Source organism: Crocodylus siamensis, chromosome 3 (assembly GCF_052110815.1).
Source record: "Crocodylus siamensis isolate JL-2025a chromosome 3, ASM5211081v1, whole genome shotgun sequence".
Taxonomy (NCBI): domain Eukaryota; kingdom Metazoa; phylum Chordata; order Crocodylia; family Crocodylidae; genus Crocodylus; species Crocodylus siamensis.
In genome coordinates this window covers 143759764-143778234 of record NC_143397.1, presented here as the reverse complement: position 1 = coordinate 143778234, position 18471 = coordinate 143759764, and the positions used below count along the sequence as shown (strand labels likewise).

Genomic DNA, 18471 nt, shown 5'->3' with positions numbered 1-18471 from the left:
GTATCTATGACCAAATCACTGATTCTCTGAATTAGCATCAAATCTTCAGATTTGGATTTGGCTGAATTGAGTCGGGATGGAGATCCAAATCAATAAACAAATCGCCCTCCCCAGTCTGGGCCGAATCCAAATCGAATACAGCCCATTTCGCGCACCCCCAATAGTCAAGAGGACTTTGTTAGCTAGTATTCATTTCAGTTGTGTGGCTTCATTGGGTATACTATAGCCATTGAACTTGACTAGCACTCAGTAAGTGCCAGGGAATATCTAAGCCTTGACAGAAGTCTGGGTGGAGAGAAGGGGTGGCTGGGAGCCTGTATTGTAGGCTTGTAGCTACAAGCTGTATGTTTAAAGGGTTTTATTTTGCAAAAATGTTATTGGAGTAAAACAAAAAGTTAAGATGATGCCCAAATTGGCTTTGATGCCAATCTTCATGCAAATTCTTGTTGGGAAGGGAGAGTGTTGGAGGAAAAAAAAATAAAAGGTTTTGTGCTTTAAAATTAGAGGGGAAAAGGTTAAGTGCAAATTGGTAATAGAGGAAGGGTTGGGGAAAACAACAGAATGAAATGAGGATGGCAGGTGGAGTGGGGCTGAGAGATGAATGGGCACTTATAGGCTCGAAAATCACTTCCTACTTGGCCAGGGAAGGTGTAATAGCCATTTTGAAGAAAGGGGTGACTAGGTATACCAGGAACATGGCTGGGAGATGTACAAGGGAAAGGGAGCCCAGTTCAGGGTGCAAGAAGCAATTTTTTGTGTAGTTTAAGCTACATAATTTTAAGAAGTGAGAGCCCTGATAAGTGCTTCTGTATATGCATTCCAGGAAGCAAGAGGCACCAAGCACTGGCTTCTAAAATTGTCCTAGCTTGATGGGATGTATAAGCTGAGCCAGAAATGGGACTAAGTGCCATGATTTCTCCCCTCTACCTTTTCCCCCTTTCCTCCCCGCAGCACTGCCCCTACCATCATCCTTCCAGGAGCTGCATGCTATCAATTTGGTTAGGCTGGCTCCATGGGGCTCCTGCCGCTGCAGCTGGGAGCATGTGCCATCAGGCCAGAGTGGGCCGGGCTGGCTTCACGTGGGGCTCCCAGCACAGCAAGCAAGGATCTCCCCCTCCCACCCACTAGCTGTCCAGTTGTGCGTCATTGCACTCTGTGCTTCCACATGAGGCTCCCAGTTAGAGTGCTAGGAGCCCCACGGAGGTGGAGGCACAGGGCCTGCCCACCCTAATGGTACACAACTTCTGAAAGCCCACCCCCACTGGCTTTCCGGGGGAGGGAGGCAGCCATGAGCCTGTAATAATTGTTTTTTGGAGGGGTCCTGTGGGCCACATAGAATGGTCTGGTGGGCCATAATTTGCCCACCTCTGGTATACAGCCTACAAAATGGACAAAGGAAAGGTAACTGGGTTGTGTTAGGTAAGCATAGTAAGAAGGCATGTATTTATTAGTCCCAGGATAGAAGGCCTTTTTCTTTTTTTTTTTTCTTTTTTTTTTTCCAAATGAAAATGTTCCTTGCTGTCCCTTCCACACAATTTCTGTTGTTAAAAAAAATTAAATAAATATCTTAGTACATTCCTGATGCCAGCTGTCCTATTACCAGCAGTTAATCTGGACTTCTCCACCTGTTCCGCCTTTCTATTTTGGGCTGAAGAAAATATTGCAGCCTATCAAGAACTCTTCAACGGCTGTGCAAACTGCAAAGTCCTTGAAACTTATATCAGCTGGTACTAAAAAGTTACTGTTTTTAAATATTCATTGGACTAGGTCTGTTCTCTCACTGGAGACCACTAGCATTACACAGACTAAAGAGCAACAAGGTGTTTTTAAATTTAACATAATATTAGCACTCTAAGATGTCCAAACAGCTACATGTGATTCGCAAAATAAATCCAGCGATTTTTAAATAGAAACCCATAATGTCAAAAATATTCTGACCTGTTGCGGTCTTTCTGAGGTTTTTTGCAACAGAAAAATTGTTCTGTTTATTTTTTCCATAGTTCAGTTAAAAAAACCTAAGAGTTGGCATTTGAGTCTGAGAGGTCAAGAACCACTGCTATAGAGGCATGCTTGTTTTTGTGTGCGCTCACGCTCTGTAGCCCAGTGAATTGCTGATTGTGCTATGCAAAGTTGAACAGCCTCAATAGGAAGGAACTTACTCTTTGCTTCGTCCCTTCTTTTCAGAATATCCTGTATCTGGTGGTTGGGTTGGGTGTTCTCCTGGGAGGTGGGGGTTGTAAATCCTCGGGCAGAAAAGGACACTGAATGCAAGAGACCCATATCCTGGGTGACTGCTCTAGCTATTGGATATAAAACAAACATGCAAAAAAACATCCAGAGGGTGAGGGCAGACAGCAGCACCTCTGCCGAAAGTGCTTTTTATGTGGCAATTTTTGAGGCAGCTAATTCATACAGTATATGCAAAACCTAAATCACACTCAGAGAGTCTTACTGACTTTGGGGGTGTCTATATATATATATAAAGCATATTTCATGTTCTAGATCAGATTAGCCAAATCAATTCTAAATCATATTGATCGAGCAGAACTCAATCATTCCCAAAAACGCATCAACTGAGCAGGCAGAACTCAATCACTTTAGATGCCATATGGCACTACAACCGGTGAGCATCCTCCATCCCAGACCTATCACCCTGGCACTTCAGATACTCCCTACTCCTTTGGCAGGCATCCTACATGCAGGCCCAAGCCGGGAGGTCTTGGGGTTTGGATGCCCCCAGATAGAAAAATAAATGTTTTCGCTCGGTCTGAGCCTTCAAGAGGCCGAGAAGCGATTACTACATGTGTCAGGTATCCAGGTTGTAGCTGTATTCGTCTAGACGTAAAAGGAATCAGAACTCGTGGTAGAGGTGATATCTTTTATTAGCCCAACTAGATATTTGCAAAAAAAAAAGGCTTTATTTGCAAGCTTAAAAGCTTGCTCTGCACACACACACATACACACACGTATGTTTTATTAGTAGATGTTAAGAGATATGAATCCCCAAAGATGACAAAGCCAGTGGGGAAGCAGGCAAGCATCCTCCATCCCAGACTCTTTAGTCCCCACGTGAGATACTCCCTACTTTTGTTCTTAGCCCACAAGAGATGGAGAAACAGATTTTGGGGTTTACTGCCTGCCCTTTCTCCTGACTGCGTGTCTTGAAATGAAGAAATGCTTGAACTTTCATGACCCACTTCTCACTCACTGCCCAGTTATAATGAGCAATAGAAGGTCAATAAGGCGACTTGTTTGCATGCTTATTTGCACACGCAGGCGGGCCAGGTTCTTCTGGTAGGCGCGATCTCTCCGATTAGACCAACTGAGTAGTTGTGCGGGGAGAAAAGCTCTTTGCAAGCTTTTGAGCAAACACCCTTCTTCAGACCTAGGAAGGCTCCCCCTGCTGTTCCGACATCTCCCAGGAAATCTTTGCATTCATCATTCTTCAGCACAGCTATCAGATATGATGAGGGCGATGCTGAAATGCATAGATCATGCTGAGCTTCCACTAGATCACTTCGTGTTTCAGGACCTGGCAATGGGGCTGGCAGGCTTCTTAATTCTCCAGCGCTTTCCGCACTGGCCAGGCTCCCCCCGGCCCTGGGGGACTAGCAGATGCAGAGGCCCGCCCCGCCCCGCCTGCCCGGCCTCCGCGCCCGCCCCGCCTCGCCTCCGGGGACGCAGCCGCCAGGTAAGGCCGGACGCGGCGCGGGGCCCTCGCGGGAGCGGGGTTGGGGGAGTCTAGCCACCTGAGGCACCGAGGAGGAGGGAAGGGGAAGGGGAAACCCAGCCTGGCTGTTTTCCGGAGAAAGTCAGAGAAACTGAAAGCAAAAGTCTCCCCAAGCCCCTGGGGAAAGGGGGAGGAAGAAACTGACGCGGCTTTGCCTCCCCTTCCCGGCACAGGCGGCCTCCTGAGCCCAGGGAGAGCAAAGCCTGGGCCTGAAGTCTGCCCCTTCTTCCCAGGTCCTTGGCCAGAGTTAACCCTGGACACCACCTCCGCCTGGTAGTGGTGAGCTGAGTTGGGCTGGGTTCAAGGCAGAGAGGGCCAGAGGTGCCCCTTTCTTTCCTAGATGAAGAGAAGAGGGGCTGGGGTGCCCCCAGTACCGGGGGGAGACATTGGGGAAACCAACAGGCACAATATTCCCTTTCAAAAATGTGTCCAGCTTCTATTCCAGCAGCAGAGTGAGTCCACGAAAAGGCATTTTAAAGACCTTTTGCTCCTGTATGCCCTGCACTGATGGGGCCGGAAATCCCCTCGGTTTTCTTCCAAGGCCTTGCTTGAGGAAGTACTGTTTGTGCTATAGGAACCACCTGAAAACAGGGCATCGTGTGATGCTTGTCATTTGTTAGTCTTTTTGTCTGTGGGTTTTAAGCTGCTGTATGAGGAAGTTCTATTTAGTATCTATTTGAGCTGATTGAAATTGAGAAGACTGCATGTATTTTGCTGATATTTTGATGGAAAAGGGAATATTTATATTAATTTCCCCCCCTGCAGTTTTGGACAGCTCCACTGTCCCCCAGTGTTAGAGTTCTGGCACCAAAAGTAGTGCAAAAATCCTTCCTTTCTTTTGCATTCTGTCTTTCTTCATGCAGTTTCTTGATCTTTTAAAAAAGAGTATTTTTCATTATCAGTGAATACCTACACCTTTTTTTGCTTTAAATGCTTTAATTTTTACAATTAGGCAAAGGCAAATTGCAAAAACTGAGTACATATCTTTAAAAACAATGTGTTCACCTGTAATCAAAGGAGATAATGATATATTATACAATTCATGCAGAATTGCATTGTGCAGGATGGCATGGATATATTACTAATAATAAGATTAAAGATGAGAAGACAAAATTGTCCATTGACTGTCTCTTGACTGTAAACTTAGCATAATACAACTTTTGTCTTCATTCTGGCTAGTCCTTTGCTTTAATCTATTTAAAATTTAGAGGTAGGGGTCTAAGGAAATGCATTACTAAGGTTAACGTAATAAGGATATATAGCAGACAATCTATTTGAAGCTGTATCTTTTTAACAGTAAATTCTGGTTAATTTGTAAATTACTCTTTATCACTAGTTAATTTTCAACTTCCATATATTTTGCATGCCATATTGAGAGACGGTAAAGAATTATTTAGAATTTTTCTAATATAATTTGCTCCGTTATGAGTGCAAATTGCACTCACTCTGGTTTTATGTAAGAAAATGGTATGATGTACGGATAAGTGCCTAATGTTCTTACTACAAAAATTCAGAGTGCTTGCTATGATTGTGATGGAGTAAATAGTCAATGATCTCTGCTTTGCATTGCACTCATCACCAACATAGAAGATAATTCTGCAAAATGGAATAGTCAATTCTTTATGTCTCATTAAGCCAAGAAAAGCTGCAAATGAATGATCACACTTAAAAAGATGTACAGAAAACACTTTGGTTAATTCATCAAGTCAGTAGAACTATGGCAGGAATTCAGTGCATTAAGACCATAGTGACAAGTTATCCCAATGATTAATTAACCAGCATATGCTGCATTTATGTGAATCAGTTAATTTCTGAGGAAAGTAATTGAAGCTAATATTCCTGATATTTATGGAGTCTAAATGCTCTTTTATTAGTCTCAGTTTTGGGTTGAGGAGTGCAGGGATTTAGGTTTCTGAAAAGGTTAGTTCCTTGAGTTCTTACTGAGTTCTAGTTTTTTGTATGTCTTGAGTTCTTATGGCACTTGTTTTATTTTTCAGCTTGTAATGATGGAGAAGCTAAGGAATGCAAACACCTGTTTTGCACTTGATCTACTTAGAAAGTTTAATGAAACCAATCCAATGGGAAACATCTTCTTCTCTCCCATCAGTATTTCTGCTGCACTGGCCATGATCCTGTTAGGGGCCAAGGGTAACACAAAGACACAGATGTTGAAGGTCAGCTAAAAGTTTCTGTCTCTCTTGTACTATATTTTCTCATACATTAAAAATCAAAAGTTTCAAACCTAAAATACTCTATTATTTTTCATTATCATTCTGATTATTACTTAAGTCTATCATTGATTAATTTAATCTTCCATTCAGTTTGCTCAGAACTCATTTTTTGTTAGTTTTCATGCCTCCTGATGCTGAGAGCTGCCATTTTTGTAACACGTGCTTAGTAATATTGCACACACTGCAACCATTTCAAAATCCCCAACCAACAAACCATGCTTTCAGCTTCAAGCGGTAGCTAATGATTGTACATGATAGCATCTTAGCATGAGGCCATATTTTTTTTTAAACAAGGTGAATACCATATCCCAAAGCATATGTAGAAGAAAAGATGAATTGGAATAAAATTCAAGATCAAGCCACTGTGAGGCATGACCTGAGATCAGTCACAAATTATATTCAGTGCATACCAATACAGGTAAGATGTTTTAAAAAGCAGTTGCTCAAAGTTAACCTTCTAAGCATTTAGAATTGCAAATACAGCTCTGGTTTGGAAAGCTTTCCTATTTATGTTACCTTTTAACCATCGGCTTAATCCCTGATATTTGAGCACGTGCTTAGCTCTAAGCATCACTGCATTGTTATCCTAAATATATTTCTTGGGGCCCCTGCTCTGTTACATATAATGCGCAATTAACTGATCAATTGCACAGTCATTTTAGACTAGCCATGTGATAAAAATGACTGTTCAGCTCTAAAAAGAGCCACCAGCTATAAAGTTACTGCTTAAACATGAGTAAAAATTCTATAGCTGATTTCTGTCCAGCTTTCATTTGAATTAAGAGTGCTTATAAGTTATATCTTCTGGGGCTGATCCAGACTCACTAGAGTCAATGGAAAGTCTACTACTGAATTGATAAGCTCTGAGGTACCATGGCTCAATCCTCAAAAATATTAAGAGACATAAAGCTTCAGTAGGAGGTAGGTAGCTATGTACCTTTGACGATCTGGGGTCATGTGTCTGTTCTGAACCCTGGCCTGTAAGCCATATTGTATAAAAAAGATGCTTTAAAGTATTCAAATCCGGTTTTCTTGCTGTGGGTTATTGGTATTTATTTTACCTGGAGCTTTTTGCTTAAGAGGAATTCAGCTGTTAATGCTTTTCTATTTGATTAAGAAGTTTCCCACAGCTGTGAAAAGGTGTATATGAATTCCCTTTGTTAGTCACAATAAATTTGTTTAAAAAAATACCTTTTACCTTAGGCTGCTTTACACTATTGAACACTGCTGAGCTCTCCACTGGTACAATAAAAATAATCTGTCACCTCATATATGACCTGAACTTTGTACGGAAGTTGGCTAACACCCATTCCATCCCATAATTAAAAGCCCAACCCAGAAATAGCATTCTTCTAAAAAAAAAAAAAAAAAAAAATGCAAACACATGTACAAGTTCCAACATGCTAATCAATTTGCAATGTTCTGTGTTCCAGTTCAGAGTACACCAGGGGGATAGTGATTTGGGGAAGGAAAATTACCACAGTTGCATGTATAAGGGTATTTTATTTTTGTGGTCATGGACTCATTTCAAGTGCCTCAGGACTGCATCTGTTCAAATATTTCTCTTCAAATATTTCTCTCTACAGTACTGTGAAGTGCTGCCCATGGCACCTTAAATTTTTTCTCTTGGTTTCCTACTGAACGGAGGATTCTAAAATGCATTTTCTATGTGGAGTTGTGGTTAATAGAGCTTTACCCAGAAGTTCCTGTATTCATTGAAGGTCTTAATTTCACTTTTAACTGATCTGATCCTATTAGCAGATAAATCTCACTATAATGCACATATTCTTTGTTGGGTAATTTTGTCTGTCAGAATCATATAAGTATGCCCATAAAGAGAAACTACATTAATGTATTTGTTTTTTAATGCATTATGAAACTAACAATAATATAGGGAATCATTTACATTATCTTTAATTGGAAATAAAGATAATTGCCCTAAATCGGGGCTCAGCAACATCTTTGCCTCATGCCTCAACTTGGTGTGCTAGAGGCAGATGGCAGGGGAGCCATGAGGAGCCTGTTCCTTATTGCTGGCGGTTGGTGAACACGTGTCTCTGGGCAGACAGTGGGGAAGGGGCTGGGGTTGCACTGCTCTGGCTTCTTCCCCACCATGCACCTTGAGGCATGTGTATAGCTGCTGCTGCCACAGAGCCAGTCCTGGGGCTCCAGTTCCCAGTGTAGGCTGGCTGTGGCAGGCAGCAAGGAGACTCCAAACAACTGCATTGGGCTCCCCAGCCAGGTTCTGTGGTGGCGGCAGCTGCACGTGCCCCTCAAGGCACATGCCTGGAAAGGAGCCTGAGGTAGCACAACCCCAGCCACTCCCCTGCCTCCCCCCACCAGACCCTCCCGCGGCACATGTACAGCTGCCACTGTCATGGAGCCCAGCCATTAGGGCTGTGCAAAGCTTTGGATCATGATTCGGATTCAGAGATGATTCAGAGGCTGAATCTATGAATCCAAATCAAATCGCTAGAAGCTTTAGGCTTTCCAAATCGATTTGGAGCTTCCGAATCGATTCAGTGATTTGGAGATTCGGCCATAGGGTAGAGTGTGGAATCAATGAAATATCTATAACTTTGTTGCTTTTTGGCTGATTCTGATGAAACTTGAAGGGGTGGTAGCCACTGCTGAGGGCATGAAGCTTGCCAAGTTTCAAGGTGATAGGTGCAGGGTTTCTGGGAAACTGCACCTCAAAGTCCTGAAAGAGAAATTCGTGTTGTGTGTGTGTGTGTGTGTTAAGCCACAGTGGGGTTAAAACTGCAGAGGTGGTAGCTCTTGCTGAGGCTACAAACCCTGCCTTACGTTAAGAAGATAGGTTTAAGGGTTTCTGGGAAACTACACCTCAAACTTCTGACAAGCAAAACTCATGGCATAGGTGACACTGTGTGTGTGTTAAGGCACAGGGGAATGAAAACTGCAGGGGTGGTAGCCCCTGCTGAGGCCAGAAAGCCAGCCAGCTGTCAAGGAGATGGGTGCAGGGGGAGTCTGGGTTCTAGGGCCCTGCACCTCTGGCCGCAGGCAGGCAAAACTCATGACATGGGTGCTTGTGGGACTGTGTATCTATTCTGGAGCACCCTTCCTGGCACTGGGTCCTCTGTACAACATGGCAGCACGCCCCTGTTGTGGCTTAACATGCACACATGACATGAGTTTTGGTTTCAGGATTTTGAGGTGCAGTTTCCCAGAAACCCCTGCACCTGTCACCTTCAAACGTGGCAAGCATCATGTCATCAGCAGAGGCTACCACCCTGCAAGTTTCATCCGAATCAGCCAAAAAACAATGTTATAGATATTTCATTGATTTCCCCATTGTACCCTATGGCCAAATCTCTGAATGTCTCTGAATCGGCTCCAAATCTTTTCTGAATCTATTTCACTGAATCAAATCGGAAAAGCGATTCAAGTCTCCGAATCCAAATCAGCCAAATCCGACTCAACTAGTTGCCTATTCGCACAGGCCTACCAGCCATGGCTCCCAAGCCTAGTTGGAACCCAGTGCTGCTGCTTTGCAGCCTTCTGGCTACCTGCCACAGCCAACCCAGGTTTTGGACAACTGCAGCTGAGAGGCTGAAAAGAGCTGCATCTGGGTCCAGAGCCCTAGTATCAGCTCTGTGGCAGCATCAGCTTTATGTGCATCTTGGGGTGCACAGCAGGGGAGGAGCCAAGGTGCTGTCCACGGCCTCTTCCCAGTCACGCACCCCGAGGCATCCATGCAGCTGCCACTGCCATGGAGCCCAGCTGGGGTTCCAGAGCCTGGTGCAGCTGTTTGCAGCCTCCTGGATGCCTGCCACAGCCAGCCCACGCTCTGTAGAAGGGCTTGCCACCTCCCTACCACCTGCTGCAAGCAGCTCAGGTTTTGTGGCTGGATGCAGCTGCTCATCACGGCCAGCTGTGGCATGCCAAGCAAAATGGCCTTGCTTGCCATGGTCTGTCACGCATGCCAGGGGTTGCCAACCCCTGCCCTAAATCATCTTACATACATGATTAAACAAAGTTTGAGAGAATAATTAAGTCCTGTTGCTGAAGATCAGCAACTTGGGCTTTTTTGGACCAAAGGGAAAAGTAAATTTGAGAGCTAAGGATCCTTTTCCCTGAAAGATCCCCTTTCCAAACTTTTTATCAAGGAATTAATAACTAGTATCTTAGCTGGATAAGGGGGAGAGCTGCCAAGCAGACGTTAATGCAGTTAAAGCCTAATGCACTAAAACTGTAGTCTCCACCTTTTTAGACTCCAGGTACCCCTTGGAAAATGACAACTCTTAGCTTTCAGTCATTTCTTGACTATGGAAAAGTAATAGAGCAGTTCTCCTGTTGCAAAAAAACTCAGAAAGAGCACAACAGGGCAGAATGTTTTTTGATGCTATGAATTGAAGTCTTTGGACATGTTCAGATGAGCACTGCACATGCAGGTGCTCCCATGCTGCTAATTTGCAGTGCCGGGGAGGGTTTGAAACCAGGAGATCCTGGTGTCAAGTAAACTTGTGCCTAAAAAAAGTGAGCTGGCACATGTGGTGGCAGAACATACTGCCTGAAACCAGAACCTGGCTGTTCAGAGCCATGTTCTGGCTGCCAGCCAGGCTTCCTGCTGCTGGATCACTGTGGCTGCAGCCCCCAGAGGCCCCCAGGACACCAGGTAAGGCTGCTGGGGCCAGCTCTCTCCCCTACCCCACCCCAGGGCAACATGCCACCTGCCAGAGTGTGAGTGCATGGGCATTCCCTGGGGACCAGCAGCAGTGGCACATATTGTGCTGCTGCTTTTTGTGCCTGGAGAAATGCATTTTTCCTGCTCATGGAGACATGCTCTCTGGGTTTATCTTGTGAATCATGCGTAGGTGTTTGTATACCTATCTGCTAATATTGTGCAGGCTCTTTCAAAGGTTCTCACTGCACCCTGCTATGGCACTCAGCTTGAAAAACACTGCATTAAAATCAACAGCTTCAATTACACTCAAAGTTCTCAGTGCAAGTGACTGAGCATAAGTGATATATGTTAACATAATCCTTGCATTCTGCCTTTGTTTAAGTTTTCCAGGACCTTATGTCTAAATGCAATTTTCCTTTTCATTTCCCTTCCTGAACCTAAAAGCCTGATCATTCAAACACACATCCACAGACATACCATACAACTGATATACATTGGCCAGTCCATTTCTTTTAACCCAGGCACTTCATTATGATGATGCTGAAGACCTTCATTCAAGATTTCAGTCCCTGACTTCTGATGTTAACAGGCATGGAGCTCCCTATCTGTTGAAGCTCGCCAATCGTCTGTATGGAGAGAAGACTTACTTTTTTTTACCAGTAAGTTCATGATATCTAAGCCATGTTTGGACCTTTGCACAAAAATGACTCTCACCCAACTCAGAAAGACCGATACCAAACCATCTGTAATAGGCAACCAGGTCAGATGTTCATGTGATAGGAGCACTGAGTTAATTAGTGTTGCTGACTTGTAGATATAAGAAACATAAATCATAAACTAGCAGGTGTATTCCCTAGCACTAAGACAAGAGAGAATCTACTAGAGCTACAGCTTCCCTGAGTAACAGAGATACCTTTACAATTTTATTATCATTGTGCAATGAAAGTTATTCCCTACTGCTCCATATTCTAGGACTTCTTGGCTAACACTCAGAAATTTTATGGAGCCAGTTTGGCTATGGTTGATTTTCTCCATGCTTCTGATGAAGCACAGAAGCATATTAACCAGTGGGTAGAAGAACAGACTGAAGGTAAGATATTTTGATTAGTTAAATAAATGTTGTCTTTCCATGGCTATGAAATAAGAATGTTTTTGTTTTCTGCTGGCATTACAACAGTCCCATTTTGCCAGAGAATATCCAATAATAAACATGTTCAATAAAATCAAAGGCTATATTGGAAGGATATTTACAGCATAGTAACATCCATCCCAAGCTATCCGTAACTATCTAATGCTCTACGTTAATGCTACTGATTGCCTAAACATGAATTTAGGAACTTAAGTTTAAGCTTCTGGTTTGAAAATTTCTAAATCATATACTCCTAAATGCTAGGTTCTTGAATGTTTTTGAATGCCAGACTTTGAGTTCCTTAAAGAAGCCTGACTTTCAGATGATCTCCATTTAGCACTTTCTGTAATTCAGCTTTCTTTAGGCTGTCTTGAATTGGGCACCCAAAAAGCAAAGAACCACAACTTGCTATATTATAGTATGGTTGGAGTGTTGTTCTAGCCTTAATGTGGGAGAGGGAAAGAAACCTTGTTTCTCACAAATTGCCAGTCACTTTTGAAATTTAAGCTAAAGTATTATACTGGGGTTTAAATGATTGTGCATACAGAATTAAAATAATGTGTCCTGTAACATTGTACAGTACGAGAGAGAGAATGATGCTGAAATACACTGCATTTTTATGGGGGGAGGGAAAGCTGAAATTTTCTTAAATGAGGTAGTAGAGGTTTTTAGTATTTTTATAAAATTGGTTGCTAAATAAAATATTTTTAAGGTAGAAAAATGCTTTGTAAAATTTGAATTTTTTTTTTCCTTTTGAAGGTAAAATCCCCAACCTGTTGTCTGAAGGCTCACTTAATAACACAACCAGACTGGTGCTGGTGAATGCTATTTATTTCAAAGGTAGATGGGGAGAAAAATTTGAAGAACAGAATACCAAAGAAATGCCATTTCACATAAATAAGGTATTGTATATACCTCTGCAACATTCTTGCATATGGTATAGCTTTAAACAGGAAGTTGTGAAGTAATTTGTTTCCCAAATTAAAGTTTTATTTAAAAAAATATAGTCAGTATCAATAGACATATTTTCATGGTTTTTTCCTTTAATTTAATGCAGCTTTTTGTTTAAATATCAAGATTTTCATACAGGCAATAGGCTAGATTCTGTGTTCCCTCATTCCTACATTTGTGCCAGATTTGAAGAATGGAAAAAAATGGGGCATTAACAAACTTCTGCTCCATTTGTTTTGCCTTTGTCTTGTCCCTCAAACCGTTTAGACCAACACTGCTCCATACTGTGCTAAATTATAGTGCCTCCTTTCGAGCATTTGTAGCACTTGAACATAGTAAGGCTGCAGGGAATTTTAGCTAAGCTCCTTTTATATAATGGCACTCTGAAAAGCTATCAGTTAGCTTTATACTGAGTGAGAATATACTTCATGGACTTTGTCTGCCTCTCTCTCATCTATTTTGCAACTGGAGAAATGCCATGAAGAATCTGTCTTAGTTCATTGTGTCAAAATAGTAAACTAAGGCTCCTGCCACACGTTACATGTATTATGCAATTAACTGGTAAATTATGCATTACATTTAGACCGGCCACATTTGCAAAGTAATTATCATACCATAGTTTCATAGTTGGTAGGGTCAGAAGGGACCTGAGCAGATCATCAAGTCCAACCCCCTGCCATGAGCAGGAAAGAATGGTGGGGTCAAACAACCCCAGCAAGGTGTCTATCTAGCCTCCTTTTGAAGGCCCCCCCAGGGTAGGAGCAAGCACCACTTCCCTTGGAAGTTGGTTCCGGGTCCTAGCCACCCTGACTGTGAAGTAGTGTCTCTGTGCTGATGCAGAGAGGTGTGTGTGTGCACGTCTGCAGGCACGGGGCAGTGTGTGTGCGCATGTGCGTCTGGAGGCACGGGGCAATGTGTGTCCATAAAAATGTCTATCCAGCTATATAGAGCCAGCCTGTCACAAAGTTAGTGCTTGACAATATGTAACAACTTTATAGCTGGTTTCTGTCCAGCTTTAATTTGAACATGTAGCAGGGCCCTGGAACAACCCACCTCCAGTCCAGCTTGGGCTGGATGGGTTCAGCAGTGTGTCTGTAAAGAGAGAGGGGGTTTCCCTGTGTCCATGCCAGGGCGGACAGCTGAGATGTGCCTGTGACACTGCCAACACTTCTTCTAGCCCCTCACCCCCACTTGTGGCACAGAAGCAGCTTCCAGCTGGTGGTAAGCTACACCAGGGTCAGGCAGCTGGAAGTTTTGTCTGTCCTGCTGCCAATTCACCACTCGGTCTCCACCCCTTCCCCACCACTTCTCAGCTGCAGCTTGGACAAAGATGGAAGCCACTTGACCCCTGCATAGCTTTCCACCAGCTGCAAGCTGCATCCATGCTACAACCAGGGAGCTAAGGGTTGGAGACAGGTTCCATCTGCCCAGCCCCAGCACAGCTCTTTCCTGCCTGGCCCAAGTGTGAGCACAGACACAGCTCCAAGCATAAGCAAAACCGGACTGGATTCAGCCCATGAGCCCCATGTTGCCAATCTCTAATGAGCGAGGTTGTTAATAACATGTATGTGAAGAGTATCTCATGTTAAACTTGGCAGTTCTCTGTCAGTATCTTAAACCGAGTATGTTTTGTGTTTGTGTTCCCTTTTTTTCTATATTTCTTGAACTGCTCAGAATGAAACAAAGACAGTGAAAATGATGTATCAGAAAAAGAAATTTCTATTTGGGTATATCCGTGAACTGGAGTGTCGTGTGTTAGAACTTCCCTATGATGAAGACGAACTTAGCATGATCATCTTGTTACCTGATGAAATAAAAGATGATACCACTGGATTACAACAGGTGATTTGTACAAGCCAATCTCAGATTGCAACATTACATCTATTTTATACTTGTATTTACTTATTACAATAGCATAACAAACAGTAATTAATAATGATTGTGGAAAACCCCTAACTATCATTGTCCTAGGAAAGTCCTCACAAACTTGCCAAGGATTCCAAGCCAGGGTTCAGCTTTAAATGTGGTGTTGGAGGAATTTGACAATTGCTCTTACATAGCTATTTTACAGGAGGCTTAGCCTAGGGTAGAGGGATTATTTGGGGCTGAAGAGAGGATGTAAAGAATTCAATACTGATTTCTTCTGTACTGGCAATGTTAGGGGTGAGTGTCTGGATCCCAAAGGGATAGGCAGCCAACATTCAAGTCCTAGGAGCCTTCACATTGCTGAAGTGCTTCATAAAAACACTTTCAAACTAATAATCAACCAGAGCAAGTCACCATGCTGATTTTTTGCAGTCCTTACTCGTGTGGAGTAAGATGTGCAAAACTGCAGCTGAGGGACTGTAACAAACGTTGCATATGGTGGTTGACTTGAATTCTTTTATTAATACTAGACTTCACCTTCCAGTAGTTCTGAAAACCTTATTTTCTCTGCTTTCAAACAAGAAAGATTGTGGTTCTTCTCTGGTCTCCTTGATCATTTATAATTGTTGTTATTGGTGGATACTTTTTCAGGTTCTGATTTTCATTACCTTAGTGTCACTTTGGAATAACTTCACTGCATTTAATACAGTTACTACGACAATAGAAATCAGTATGTGTACATTACTGTTCTTGTATTGATACTTCATGTGTATTTGTACTTAGAGTGTGCTTTCAATAAAGCACTTCAAGAGCTTTTTGAAATGGGATACTTTTACGGTGGTGATATATAATGATTTCTGTATTTGTAATTCCAGTTAGAGAAGCAGCTCACCTTTGAAAAGCTTTGGGAATGGACAAAACCACAAAATATGCAGCCCATTGATGTTCACGTGCATCTGCCTAAATTTAAGCTGGAAGATAGCTATGACCTTAAATCCGATTTGTCAAGTCTGGGCTTTCTGGATATATTTGATAGTAGCAAGGCTGACTTGTCTGGAATGTCAGGTGCACAAGACCTCTTTCTGTCTAAAATTGTTCACAAGTCTTTTGTGGAAGTGAATGAAGAAGGCACAGAAGCTGCAGCTGCCACAGCTGGTATAATTGCACTCTGCATGTTTATGGAAGAGCATTTCACAGCTGACCATCCTTTCCTTTTCTTCATCCGGCATAACCCAACACAAAGCATACTTTTCTTTGGCAGGTATGCTTCCCCATAACAGAAAAACATAGCTTACTCTCTGATTAATTTCTACTGAAACCAACAGAGATTTTGCCTTTGAATTGAAAAGAATTTAGGTCCAAAGGTTAAAATCTGAGGCTCATGTGTTTGTGTCTTTAACAATTTTAATTTAAATCTGCATTTCATGATAAAATGATTACCCAATAATTGATTTATTTTTCCTTCTTGGGAACCTTTACTTAATACCTTTTAGCCCTAGTACTTGTTTGTATTCCATGAAATCTCTTACATGGCCCCTCAAGTCACTGACAAAAAATAATTAATTTTCTATTATTAGAGAATTATTGAAGAAAAGTAACTGTCAGGGTCCTGACAAGTTCATTTAAAGGTGCTATGGGATCTGAACCTGGATCCCAAAAATTGCACCTCCTGCCATGCCTCCTTTCTGCTCACCAGTGCAGAGGGAATCCAGAATCATAATAAAGTTGAAAGAGCCTGCTGTGACCCAGGGGTGTCCTGAAGCCAGAGCTGATAATCAGTGGATTGTTGGCTGCAGTTCAGGGACAGCACTGGGACTGGCTTACGGTATGCCAGGTGTTTAAGGTGCCATACAAACCAGAAATTAAAATTTTCTATATTATACATGGAATGTTTTTATGCCTGGTTTATCTTTGGTGTCTTAACTTGGGTGTACATGTAGCACCTTTGCCACTTATGCTGCGATTAACACTTTAATTGCGGCATAAATGTAACATGTAGACAGACCCTCATACTCGCATATCTAGGGAATAAATATATCCCTAAATACTTGGGTCTGCAGCTGGAAGGAATCTCAGCCCCAATTGTGCCCCATGCAATAGTGGCCTGGCTTTGAAGCTTCTTGGGCATAGAGAATTCTCTCTCTCCAGAGTGACCTTTGCTAGTAAAATATTGGAGCAATTTTTTTTGCATTCGGTCCCTAGGTGCCATATATGGAATGCTTTGAAAAGCAGCACCTAGACTGGTATTGTTCTCTGTTCTTGTGATATTTTATTAGGATTTTTTTAAATATTTTATGTTTCCTTCCTGTGTCTGGGATCCAGAGCATATGAATACACCAGAATCTCAGCTTTCTTTAAAAAGTTTCACTTCCTGCTGTAACTGTTTTATTTTTTTTCTTCTGTATAACTGCCGCGCGGCACTCTCTCATTTATGTAACCTTGAAGTCTTAACTAGTAAGCTAAATGAGCACTTTGTATTTTTCTCTGTTGGCATTAAGCTACACATGCACATTTTGTAGATTTTATTTCTTATCTAGAAGTGTTATTTTTGCAGAAATGAAACATGTAAAAAGTCTGCCTAGCAATTACTATGTAAAAGAAACTATCCTATCCCTGTATGCTCATAGTTAGTGTCACAGAGGCAGTCCAACCAACATCTATAAAGAGGCAAAGAAACAGAAAACAGCAGAGACGACGACCGGAAAACTCTATAGGCCCGATCATCCTATAGCCCGGTTCTCAGCCTCTCCATCTGGGCGTACCCCAGCGAAGACAAAGGCCTCGAAAATCCGACAACTGACAACGATTCACCGTGTTACAGTTTTGTACTGTATATCCCATTCATGAGCTGTTGACCAGTTCTGGGACTACAGAGCCGGCAGCCGCACCTAGCTTTGGACTAGCTCCACTGTTGGAACGCAAGGGCTGGCTCTGGAACCCCGTGAACCAACAGACCCCCTTTGTATCCAGCATACTGTAACTGAAGAAACATCGGAGACTCCACTCCTTGACTGCCTCTCATCGTAGCTTAGACAGCATATCTACGCTCGCTATACTTGTATTTACTGCAGCTTTGTTCCAACCGGCCTCTCCTCTTAAGAGGGTGAGGCCAGGGGAGTGAATAAAATCTTTTTGTTTTATCCTATATCTACTCTGTAATAACTTCTATTACTAACATCCCATCTAAATGAGCCGTTGACCAGTTTTGGGACTACGGAGCCGGCAGCCGCACCTAGCTCCTTCTAGCTGCTGCTGCCCCCAGCCCCACAGTAGCAGACAGAGACCTGTGCACAAAATCCTGACCTGGTACACCCTGCACCTGCTCTGGACTTGCCAGTCCAAGCTCAGTAGCAGCAGCTGGGCAAAAACTGTTGCTTGGCATAGGGGAAAAGCAGCTTCTCTGCTGCTGCTAGGGAGTTCTTGGTGCAGCTAGCAGAGCTCCTTCCAGTCCCCTCCCCTACTGTGCATTCTGGGCCACCTCCTGTGCTATCCTGTCCTCAGGACCAGGGCAGGAAGTAGAGGCTGGAAAAGGGAGGAAAAGCCTGAAGAATCTGGCTGCCATAGCAGAAGTGGTGGTTGGGCAGGAACCCACAGGACATATGCTAACACTTTGGGGGCCATATACAGGTTGTTTATTAAAATACAAATAGTATACATCACTGATAAGACAATACAGGTAAGGTCTCTCAAACCACTAGTTAAAAGCAATTCATTAACCTAAAGGAAAAGCAGCATCATTAGTCCCTGAAACAAAAAAAAATGAAATTTAGTGAGTCATGAAATCTTAGGCCAAGCACCTATCAGTGGTTTTTACCAGGGAAAAAGAATATCTTACTTTAAAAATGTTAAAAGGTTTTAAAATGTATATATTTCAGTGCTCATCTTGGTTTACCTAAAGATGGAAAGTTTAACAAGAACC

At 42.7% G+C, this 18471-nt stretch overlaps 1 protein-coding gene across 3 annotated transcripts; it reads left to right on the top strand.

Moving 5' to 3' along the window:
• The first annotated feature begins 3401 nt into the window (after nucleotides 1–3401).
• Nucleotides 3402–17699, top strand: LOC149868939 (leukocyte elastase inhibitor-like). 3 transcript variants are annotated; one of them, XM_090039392.1, is made up of 7 exons: nucleotides 3402–3691; nucleotides 5728–5904; nucleotides 11128–11265; nucleotides 11579–11696; nucleotides 12495–12637; nucleotides 14361–14528; nucleotides 15428–17699. In XM_090039392.1, the coding sequence occupies exons 1-7, from the start codon at nucleotides 3464–3466 to the stop codon at nucleotides 15827–15829; spliced, it is 1374 nt and encodes a 457-aa protein (XP_089895518.1). In that variant the 5' UTR covers nucleotides 3402–3463; the 3' UTR covers nucleotides 15830–17699. The 3 variants fall into 3 exon arrangements, with proteins under 3 accessions (XP_089895518.1, XP_089895520.1, XP_089895521.1); XM_090039394.1 differs by lacking the exon at nucleotides 3402–3691 and adding an exon at nucleotides 3988–4009; XM_090039395.1 differs by lacking the exon at nucleotides 3402–3691 and adding an exon at nucleotides 4162–4182.
• The last annotated feature ends 772 nt before the right edge of the window (nucleotides 17700–18471 follow it).